General features: G+C 37.2%; 1 protein-coding gene and 1 non-coding gene across 2 annotated transcripts; one reads left to right on the forward strand and one right to left on the reverse strand.

Moving 5' to 3' along the window:
- Positions 1-255: 255 nt before the first annotated feature.
- Positions 256-327, reverse strand: TRNAQ-CUG (transfer RNA glutamine (anticodon CUG)). Its single transcript has one exon. It is a non-coding gene; the product is annotated as a tRNA-Gln (tRNA).
- A 695-nt stretch (positions 328-1022) lies between these two features.
- On the forward strand, positions 1023-10142 carry LOC104225174 (NADH dehydrogenase [ubiquinone] iron-sulfur protein 8, mitochondrial). Its single transcript, XM_009776940.2, has 8 exons — positions 1023-1166; positions 6948-7047; positions 7455-7508; positions 7601-7692; positions 7958-8071; positions 9353-9420; positions 9505-9616; positions 9747-10142. The coding sequence occupies exons 1-8, from the start codon at positions 1113-1115 to the stop codon at positions 9840-9842; spliced, it is 690 nt and encodes a 229-aa protein (XP_009775242.1). The 5' UTR covers positions 1023-1112; the 3' UTR covers positions 9843-10142.
- Positions 10143-11572: the final 1430 nt, after the last annotated feature.

Genomic DNA, 11572 nt, shown 5'->3' on the forward strand with positions numbered 1-11572 from the left:
TCTAAATACTCAAAATCATTCAAATCAAGTCTAAGTAGCTAATACACATCAACACTAATATAATAAAGTCCAAATATACAACAACGTCCAAACTTACCATAAATTCTAAACATCCAAAAATATTAATCAACCATAACACACTACCTCGTGTGGAAATTCTGTTTTGATTGGACCCTGATTGGCTGTTCGGATTTAAGTAAACAAACTACTCCATTGAAGAAAGAATAAAAGAGAAAACAAAAATTACAGTAATAAAGGTCCCACCGAGATTTGAACTCGGGTTACTGGATTCAGAGTCCAATGTCCTGACCACTAGACCATGGGACCAGCGTGTGCCTAAATTTTACTATATTTTATTTTGTCAGTCTAGTATCATTAGTCCACACTTCTACTTCACCCTTTCCATTATTTTGTTTTGTGGCTTATAAATTTGTATGCATAATCATGATTAAGTGCTATATATTAAGTATTACTTCAATTTATAATTTTACAGTTAAATTGTATGATCGGTGCAAACACCTTAGAGGTAAGTATTTTACGAAAAGTATTGATTGATTATGGTAAAAAAAATAAAATCAATCTTTATCACAATTTATATCTGGATTACACATCAAACCAATAACACATGATATATTCCTTTATATAAACTTTATCACTTAACAATAGTCAATTAGTATGTAAAATTACCTCCATTTATTAGTTAATCATGATACGTTGACATAATTTAGCGAACACATTAGAGCATATAATTTTTTTAATACAGATTAAAACTGATCTCTTTCCTTTTTCTCGATCTTATGTATTTGCTATAAGGGTTAAAAAATATTTATATTTAATTGTAAAAAATTATTCACACTTGATTTGTACATCAACCGATAGTTACAAACGCAGAACATTTAATCACTTTCTTTTAATAGTTAATTAATTAATATAAATTCTTACTTCAATTAACTATGATAAATCAAAATATGGTGTAATTTATTAACTATGGTTAAAAACCGTATAGCAAGTATTAGAAAGAAGTAAAACGCAACGTTTTAACCAAAAGCGAGCTTTTCAGTTCTTGCTCGATCGCTCTGGTTCTGAAGGAAGAACCCCAATTTTCATCTCTAATGGCCGCCATTTTAGCTCGCAAATCTCTTTATGCTTTACGTTCTCGTCAGCTTGTAAGTCTCCATTCTCTTTTTTACAAATTCCAATCCATTAATCATCCAATCGATCCCCAATTAGTTGGGATTCATTATCTGAGCTTCGCGTAGTCGATCCACGTGATAAATTGTTAGTCATAGAATATTATTCATTTCCAATTAAAACCTAGAAATTGGGTTTCATCACTTAAGAGCGGACCTAATTTTCTCTGCAGATATTTCAATTCATACTCCATACTACTTGTTCTAACCAACGCCTAGACATTATTATTGGTATTTCAGTTAAAAATTTCATCAAAATTTTCAATGCAAAACACAATCCAATATTTTGACCTTTTTATCAATGTTTAAGAAATGGTTCCCAGAGTATTTTTGCTCAGTCAAACCAAACACCGGAAAACATTTTCTGGAAAAAATATTTTCTGAGGAAAGCATTATCCTTCGTACCAAGCACACTCTTAAAATAACTAGAGTTGGATAATCCCCCCCCTCCCCCTCGTCGTTTCTTGTATCCTAATCATCATATGGCGTTCCTCAAGGTGGCTTTATGTGAACTGCCTTAACATCCTTATCTTTTGTGCTTTGGTGAATCTGGATAAAGGAAGAGGGTGATGGTAGGTTGACCTATTACTCATTTTTTACAAGTTGGTTAGATTGTTCTAGTGTGCTTTCAAGAAGATTTTAAGTGGACTAGTACTGTACTCTTTTTATAGTTTCTACTTTCTCCTATGATCAAGACTAATCTAGTTACTAGGTGATATTAAACCACAATAAACACACCAAGTGAAGCTACTTGAAATTGCAGAGGTTTAGCAAAAGCCAAGACCAATTCTCCATTTTTTGGTTACTTGAAATTGGAGAGTTTTAGCAAAAGCTATGACCAATTCTTCATTTTTTGTTCCTAACAATTTCTACAATCCCGGAACTCATACTTGCGTCACTGCTACCATTGATGTTTAATTAATTCATATTATTTGATTGCTCTCTTCCATATAATTGGCTTGTTAGTGAGCTTAGGTTCGCATACTTATATTTTACTTTTATTCCAAAACCACCAAATCAATATCCTTGGATAACTCGTCTTCAAGAATATTTCAAGTGGAAAGACCACATTGCTTTCCACAACTCCCAACAAGTGAAAATTGTGTGACTTGACACAGACTTCGAAAATAATTTTGAGCATTGACCTTGTATTAGAGCTGACATCTTCCATCTTTTGTAATCCCTTGCTTTTTTAATGATATTTCACTTACCTCATCAGATTATATTTTGAGCATTAACCTTCAACCAATTCTGTGACGTTGTACCAAGAGCGTGCTCATGTTGAGCTATGACAAATGATCCTGCAAGATACTTCTATACCATTCTTGCAACATCCTCGAAAACAAAGACATGTTCAACATTTTTTCTTGAGGTGTTGTATGCAACAAGTACACTTTGGGACAAAAAGATGGTTCAATACTATCTCATTCATTGAAACTTTCGTTTTAATTACTCTCCATGCTAAAAATTATATTGTGCGGATCCTAGGAGTGTCATACATTCTTCACCAGAATGATTAAGTGTCACCCTTATATTGTAAAGAATTGGAACAACATAATATTTTACAAGGAAATAGGTGAGTATGTTGTGGTTGCGTCAATGATGGATAGAGAAATCTCTATATTCACTAGACTTCTTTGAGTTTTTGAACTAGTTGTAATAGATTGTGTAAAACAATATCACCAAACGAAGCATCAATGCAATTTGAATTCAATCAAGATGTGCCCAGCTGTGTTTCCCATATGCATATTTCCTTAAGTTCTGTTGATACCCTTTGTAGTTACTTTATGTACTTCCACTGAATCTTTGCCCATCTGCAAACTCAATTCGACGAGACTACTCTAAGGTTCCGCATATGTACGATTGCTTCTATTTGCATTTGGACCGTTATTTGCAAGTTCTAAACTATTAGGCAAGTTGAGTTTAAAGCCACATTATCATTGTTGTACTTGCCGTCTATTCTAACCTCATCATCTTTTTGTACAAACTCACAACATTCAGAGGCATTCATTTTTTTTATAACCACATACATAGACATTCATCTTTCTTAGTGTCGCAGGGACATTCTTGGTATCCTTTCATGAGTTTTAGACCATGTCCCTTCATTACATGCTCAACTGCATCTTTAGGTGCGATTTTTGGTTCTTCCACCACTCTAAGTATCATCTACTAACATTTGACTCGAAGAGTCTTGAAGGTATATAGAGCTTTTCATCTTTAATTGGTCTTCATAATTGTTCCAAGCAATTTGTGGGGGTATCACTTGCATGATTCAAACCAATTGGGGCACATCTTGATCAAATCCAAATTGCATTGATACTCTGTTTGAGTGATACTATTCTACACAATCCATTCCAACTAGTTCAGAAGCTCGAACAAGTCTAGCGACTATCAAGAGTTATCTTCCAATCGTTGACCCAACCACAACATATTCATACCTTTCCTTGTATTGCCGATGTCCCAATTCTTCACAGTATTAATAGCATAAGGACGACACAACCATTTTGTTGCAAAATCTATGTCACTCCTAGGATCCACACAATTCTTTTTCAGTGTGGAGAGTAATTAAACAGAAAATTCTAGTGGATGAGATAGTATTGAACTTTTGCCTTCTTCTTGTCTCAAAGTGTAGTTGTTGCATACAGCCTCAAGAAAGAAAAACTACTGAACATGTCTTTATTTTCGGGGATATTTCAAGAATAGTATGGAATTATTTTGTAGGATTATTTGGCATACCCAGATAGGAGCACACTTTTTACATAATTGGTTGAAGGTTAATGCTCAAAATTATCTTCATAAAAGTTTGTGTCAAGCAGACAAACACCCAATTTTCACTTGGTTGAAGTTTTGGAGGCAAGGTGCTATGCTAATATGAAAGATTAAAATGCTATATTTCAAGGATTATTCATTAAACTATTTTTAATTTGACTATATTCTTAAAGAAGAGTTGGTCAAGTATAAAAATTTGGTGATGCTAGAATAAAATATGCAGTGAAGTAGTAGTATATGAACCTAAGCTCAATAACAGGTCAACTAACAAGAGAGAGCAAATAAGATAATATGCTTAAGTTAACATTGATGGCAGTAGTGATGCAACTGTGAGTTCCAGGATATGAGAAATTGTTAGGAACAATAAATGGAGAATTGGTCCTAGTTTTTGCTAAACCGTTTCAATTTTGGCAGATCCATTTGGGGGTACCGTGGTGTGTTTATCATGGTCTAATAACTTAGTACTAGAAGATAGATTCTTTACGTGTTGTTAATATGCTTAAAGAATCATGTCTCCGTCTAGGAAGTTACAATCTATACCTAGAATTAGTCTTGATCATAAGAGAAATTGTATATAGGAGTACACTACTCCTACACTTATAATTTTTTTAATGCACACTAGAATAATCTAATCAGCTTGAAAGCAAACTCGGAGGGTGTAAACTTTGTATATAATCAAAATATGCATCAGAGTATTCAAAAACCAAATCCTATTATTGGATTGAACTATGACCGCATGAAAAAACACTCAAACATTTATATATTCTCTACATATTCCAATTTCAGTAGAATGATGTGCATCTAACCATTTCATAATCCTTGCTAGCTCCTGGAGCTTCTTGAAACCCTGATGTTATTATTCACATTAAACTTACCTGCACAGTACAACAACAACAACAACATATCCAGTATCATCCCACCTATGGGGTCTGGGGATGGTAGGGTGTACACAGACCTTACCCCTACCTTGTGAAAATATAGAAGTTGTTTCCAATAGTCCCTCGGCTCAGGAAAGCATAAGCGCTACATTAATGAAAATATAGACAAGAAGGGACAATACCTAAAGTCATATAAAAGTAGAATAAAGACAACAAGATAGTAAGGTAATCAACAATGAAAGAAAACAACGTTTAGTCATAAAAACTTACTACCAACAGAAAGCGAGACCGCGTGTCAATACTACTGTTATGAACATTCTAGACTACTTACTCTACTACCCTAATCCTCGACCTCCATACCTTCCTATCAAGGGTCATGTCCTCGCCCCTCGGTCAGCTGAAGCTGAGCCATGTCTTGCCTAATCACCTCTCCCCACCTATTCTTTGGCCTACCTCTACCTCTCTGTAAGCCCTCCAATGTCAACCTCTCGCACATTCTCAACGGGGCGTCTGTGCTCGTCTTCCTCACATGACCAAACTACCTAAGCCGCGCTTCCCGCATCTTGTCCTCAATAGGGGCCACACCCACCTTATCGCGAATATCCTCATTTCTAATCTTATCTAACCTGGTGTGCCCGCACATCCATCTCAACATCCTCATCTCTGCTACCTTCATCTTTTGGACATGAACGATCTTTACTGGCCAACACTCAGCCCCATACAACATCGTCGGTCTGACCACCACTCTATAGTACTTACCTATAAGTTTCGGCGGCATCTTCTTGTCACACAAAACATCGAAAGCGAGTCTCCATTTCATCCATCCCGCCCCAATACATTGTGTGACATCTTCATCAATCTCCCCATTCCCCTGAATAATAGACCCAAGCTATTTAAAACTTCCTCTCCTGGGGATGACCTGCGAGTCCAGTCGCACATCCCCTTCCCCTCCTTGAGTCTCACTACTGAATTTACACTCCAAGTATTCTGTCTTGGTCCTACTCAACTTGAAACCTTTAGACTCCAGGATCTGCCTCCATATCTCTAACTGTGCATTCACACTGCCTCGCGTCTCGTCAATCAATACAATATCATCTGCAAATAGCATGCACCACGGCACCTCCCCTTGGATGTGGCACGTCAGTATGTCCATCGCCAGGGCAAACAAAAAAGGTCTGAGTGCCAACCCCTAATACAACCCCATCATAACCGGAAAATTGTCCGAGTCTCCACCCATCATACATGTCCTCAATCACCCTAATGTAGGCAACAAGTACACCTCTAGCCTACAAACATCTCCACAAAACCTCCCTCGAAACTTTATCGTACGCCTTTTCTAAGTCGATGAACACCATATGCAAGTCCTTCTTCCTCTCCCTATACTTTATTGGAAATTAAGTTTGGATAGAGATAATGGATGTAGATGATTCATAGTTAAACCCATAGTTTGGGTTGAGAATAAGCTAATTGTTTAATTGAAACTTACCTGCATGTCACTCGATTATGTCACTGTAAGCTTTTGCCATAATCCATGTACCCTTAGCTTATGCTTGAGAGGAGAATTTCCTTGTCTTGTAAAATTAGTGTTTGCTTTTGATTCTTTGCCATCGAACACTATGGAATGCCAAATCTACTCGACACCTTTGCTTTGCATACCGTTATTTTTCAGATTGGAGTTCCTTCAAGGCACATTTTCATTATTCTGGAACAATATCTGAAAAAAGTAGGATAAAGAATGGACTTTTGCTGCGTTTCCATTTGTTCCTTCACTTACAATGCATACCATGATAGGATATTTTGGCTGATCTGATATTTGAATTCGCTTAAATGAGTCAGGGGAGGAATAGGTTTTGGGGGGAGGTGAAAAAGGAAAAAGGCAAGAATATAATGGATATCTTTTGTTGCTAACTTTTATTCATGATTGACACCATTAATATAATCTCTGTCTGTTTGAGAAACTTTGGTGGAGAGGAGAGAGGTGACGGTTACTTGGCTACTTTAGGCTTTTGGTGCGTATTACAACACAAACATGTGCGCATGTGTTTATAAAGTGTCTCAAAGGCTCAAAACTAAGTGGTTTAGTTGCTTCTTCTTTGTTTGGGAAATACAGGTTTTGGCAGGACAAGCATTGCAAGGGACTAATGCCCCCGGTGGGACTCTGCTTGGTACCCGCTCATTTGCTACCAAGCATTCGTTTTCTACTGACAAAGGTATTTGCTAAGTTCTCCTGTCGTCCCACAATCCCCCAGGTCAAAAGCCCCTTTTACTTTGCATATTTTAACATATAAAAGCATGTATATGGATGACCGAGCCTAGTCTAATGCTGTATTGGCTACTGATGAGTGCCCAGAGGTGCATGATTTTTGCTATGACCTCTGCAACCAAACATAAAAAAAGATTCCATATTCATTATCCACTGAGATTAAGGACAGAGTGAAATAAATTTTATTGTCTCGTGGTACAATATGGTGACCTATTCCAGATTTAAAATGTTGCACTGAAACTACTTGGATCGGAGTTGATGGGCTTGATCATTTGTTAAGCTGTTTCTTGATATCTAGTTACTGGGTTCTTTGTAGAATGTAAATGATCCTAGTTACCTTTTTTCATGCTTCAGATGACGAAGAAAGAGAGCAGCTAGCAAAGGAGTTATCAAAAGATTGGAATTCAGGTAAAAGCCTTTCCTCTACTTAGCTTTGCAATTTGGTTTCTCTGTACTGCTTCATGCATTGTCGAGTGCTGAAAGTTGTCAAATAAATGCAGTTTTTGAGCGAAGCATCAATACACTATTTTTAACCGAAATGGTTCGAGGTCTGATGCTGACGCTCAAGTACTTCTTTGAGAAGAAAGTAACAGTAAGTCTCCTTCTGCTTCTACTATCTTTTCCTTTCGGCCACTCGATGATTGGCTGGCTTCCATCTCACCAGAGCTCGGACAGTTATTGTATGAGGTCTACCCAATGCTAGATGCGGAGGCACATAATAGATTGATATGAACATCATGAGTTGCCCCTTAACAAAACCAGTTTTGCTGATACCTTCTTCTCGGTGATTTTTTACATTTTATGGTGTCTTTACCTCAATTGAGCAAAAAATCTGATAACAATTTTTCACTTTGCAGATTAACTATCCATTTGAGAAGGGCCCTTTAAGCCCTCGTTTCCGTGGAGAACATGCTCTTCGACGTTACCCAACTGGAGAGGAAAGATGCATTGCGTGTAAACTTTGTGAAGCTGTAAGTGCTAGTTTGGAATAACTAATAATAGCTGAAACAGTGAGATATAGTTTCCATAGGGGCTTTGGTCTAGTGGTAAAGGAAGTACAATGCGGGATGTCTGGTACCAGTTTGAACCCTGCCGAGGACTAAGACCTAGTATTTAAGTGGGAGGGGGTGGAGGGGTGTGCGCATACTCTCCCGAGTTTTGGACCTGCACGCCAAATGCTGCCACAAGAGATTTCTCAGTTTAAAAAAAAATAGGACAGTGATGCATCTTATTCTTTGCATCTTGCTTACGTCCAACATTGATCACTGTTGGTTACCCTCATGAATTATTTAGATGCCGGCGTGTGCACTATCATGTTATAATGCGACACTTTGAGAAGGTAGAATATCAAAGTTGGTCTTTTATTTTTGTAATTGATACTAAACTGTTTGTATTTTTGGTAGCTTCTACTTTGACTTCAAGGTAGTGTATGCACTTAAATGTTCAGGCTTAAGTTTTGTTGTCCCGACACTTATTTTTCTTGACTACCCTCCCCACTAAAAAAAGGGTGTAGTGGTTGAAGAAAGTGCAAGATGGCCCCCAAGACTTTGGTCAAGTGGTAAGACTGCAATGTGTAATATGCGGGTCAGGCGCAAGTGACGGGTTTGAATCTTGCAGCAGACGAAATCCTGGTATTTAAGTGGAGAAGGGCAGGGCTAGTATCCACCAGGCTGCAAACTGTGCATCAGCACGACTACTGGCCCTTGGGATTCCTTGATTAACCGGAACATAATAGGGTTCAAAATGCCCTAAGATGCTTCTATAGAATGTAGTTAGTTTATTGCATTCAACCTCGAAACATCTCATGTTTTTCGGATCAGTTAGCATGGTGATTAAATGTGAGAGTTGATAATGTATGCTTTACTCTCAAGTTTGTGAAAGCTGTGACAATTACAGCATGCTTGTCTGGAAAAAGCAAATGCAGTTTATACTTTATAGAGCAGCTCCAAGAAGTGTAAAAGCAGACAGCATGTAAATTTGTGTTATAAAATGGTCACCAGTATGTGAATACTTAAACTTCCTTAGTTAGCATTGTGACAAACCAAACTAGAAAAAAAAGGAGCTTCCATAGAGCTAGATCAGTGATCTTTCATCCTTTCTTCAAAGGATTGCTGCGTCCACCATTATGAACCGTGCTGCTGCCTAATTTAATCTATGGCTCGTGGCAGTGATGTTACTAGCCTACTTCAATTATATATGGTATGATTGATGTGTCTTAAATACTGAAACAAATAAAAATGGAATTTTAACAGATTTGCCCTGCTCAAGCTATCACTATTGAGGCCGAGGCCCGAGAGGATGGGAGTCGTCGGACGACTAGGTAGATTACGGGTGGTTCTTTCAGTGTCATAGTAGCTATTCAGACATTCATCACCCGTGCTTATGTGTAAATTGAATTTTACAGGTATGATATTGACATGACGAAATGCATTTACTGCGGATTCTGCCAAGAAGCCTGCCCTGTTGATGCAATTGTTGAAGGGCCCAACTTTGAATTTGCAACTGAGACTCATGAGGTTTGTAGTAATAACTAAATTAGCTATGTGTCAAAGCAAAAGTGGAGATATACAAAAAATCTGTGTTCCAAAGCATGAAAATGTGGATTAAAACTACACTGCTTGACTAATGCGTTGCTTAATCCATTAGGAACTTCTTTACGACAAGGAGAAGCTTCTTGAGAATGGTGATCGATGGGAAACTGAGATTGCTGAGAATCTTAGATCTGAAAGCCTCTATCGCTGAGTACTTTTGGTTAATTTTTGAGTTGCGATACAATGAAACTTTCTAGCTTCTGAGGATTTAATAAAGTAAAGGAAACTGTTGAAGTCTGTTCCTTTTTTTGTTCTTTCCCTCGTCTTTCGATTGTTGTGATGGCTCTATTTAGTATACATACAAATTGGTGAAAATATGGACCAGCATCGTATTATATGTGGAAAAGGTTGATGCTACTGTTTTAAGAACTCTAGGGTGGCAAGATGACATTTTTGTGAAGTAACGTTCTTGTTGATTTAACTTGCTTCATCAGTGCAATTATTTATCAAACATGGTGTCTCTTTTACTTTCAACGATTGGGTTTTTATTGTATAAGATGTGTAGCCAATGCTGCATCCGGCTGCTCTCAGGGGCGGATTTGGGGTAGGAGGGGATTCACCCGAACCCCCTTCACCAGAAAATTACACTATGTACATAAAATAAATTTCGCTTTGCACCTCTATATATTATGATTTGAATTTCCTTGACACAGCCCAAAAGTATAGCTCAGTGATAGGGGCGTTCAAAATCTATGTTAGGTTGCCGGTTCAATTTCCACTGGCCATAATTTCTTTTAATTTTTTAACTTTTTTCTTCTTTGAACCTCTTAGCGAAAATTTTGCCTCCACTCTATTTGCTCATTGTTTCGGTATTTTCGGGTTTCAATCTTACCACTTGAACAATGTCTCATATGAGCAAAATTGGTAAATTTTAGATAGAAATCCTTTTATCTTGATCTGCAAGTTGTGTTTGACTCAAAATTACAGGCAAAATCTGAACCGGTACTATCTTGATATTTTCCACAACCTTTTTATACACAATTAAGTGGAGTAAGATAAACTTGGAGGGTAGGAATCTTACAGCACGCTGTCATTAGTTTCGACTATACTCTGTTTAAAATGTTTTAAAATAATCGGAACAATTCTGGAAAACAAAATGTTGAAGCAAGAAAAGGGGAGGGTTAGTTAATGTTGTTCTAATCCAAACGCAATTACTCTCTTTACAACAACAACAACAACAACCCAGTATAACCCCACAGATGGGGTTTGGGGAGGGTAATATGTACGCAGACCTTACCCCTACCCCGAAGGGTAGAGATGCTGTTTCCAGGAGACCCTCGGCTCAAAAAAGCAACAGGAGCCGATATATTAGTACCATAAAAATGCATAATAAAATAACAGCAATATAAGAGATATGAAATACATAATACGAAATACGAAATAGATGGCTAGTATAGTAAAACTAGCAGGTAAAGCCCCGCATCAATAGTCGACCAATAACATTCTTAGTCTAACTCCTAACTGGCTAGTCTCACTCTATTGTGCTGTAGACGACCAATTACTCTCTTTGACATATTAAAATAAATCATACAGAGACAAGCTATTTCTAGAAAATGGTCTTATATCTCATTTGAAATATTTCCAAAAAATTGTCGTCGCTGTTAATCAGTTTGGAGAGTGTTTATATTTGTGTGTACTTTTCTAATTCTATCTATGTCCCAAAGGGAGATTATTACTATTAAGGAAGAAATATTAAAGAGAATAAAGAAAAACAAATGACTTAACACTTTCCAGGTGAGTTACAACGCAGAAAAGACAATCATTTTCTACTTAACCAGACACGGGTAGGCCCTCAAATCCAATTGCCAAAACTTCAGACAGCAATAGCAAACATAATAATATTCCACATCCGCAAAATTTCTCTTTTTTCCCCTTTCGGCG

Source organism: Nicotiana sylvestris, chromosome 12 (genome assembly GCF_000393655.2).
Source record: "Nicotiana sylvestris chromosome 12, ASM39365v2, whole genome shotgun sequence".
In the NCBI taxonomy this organism is placed as follows: Eukaryota; Viridiplantae; Streptophyta; class Magnoliopsida; order Solanales; family Solanaceae; genus Nicotiana; species Nicotiana sylvestris.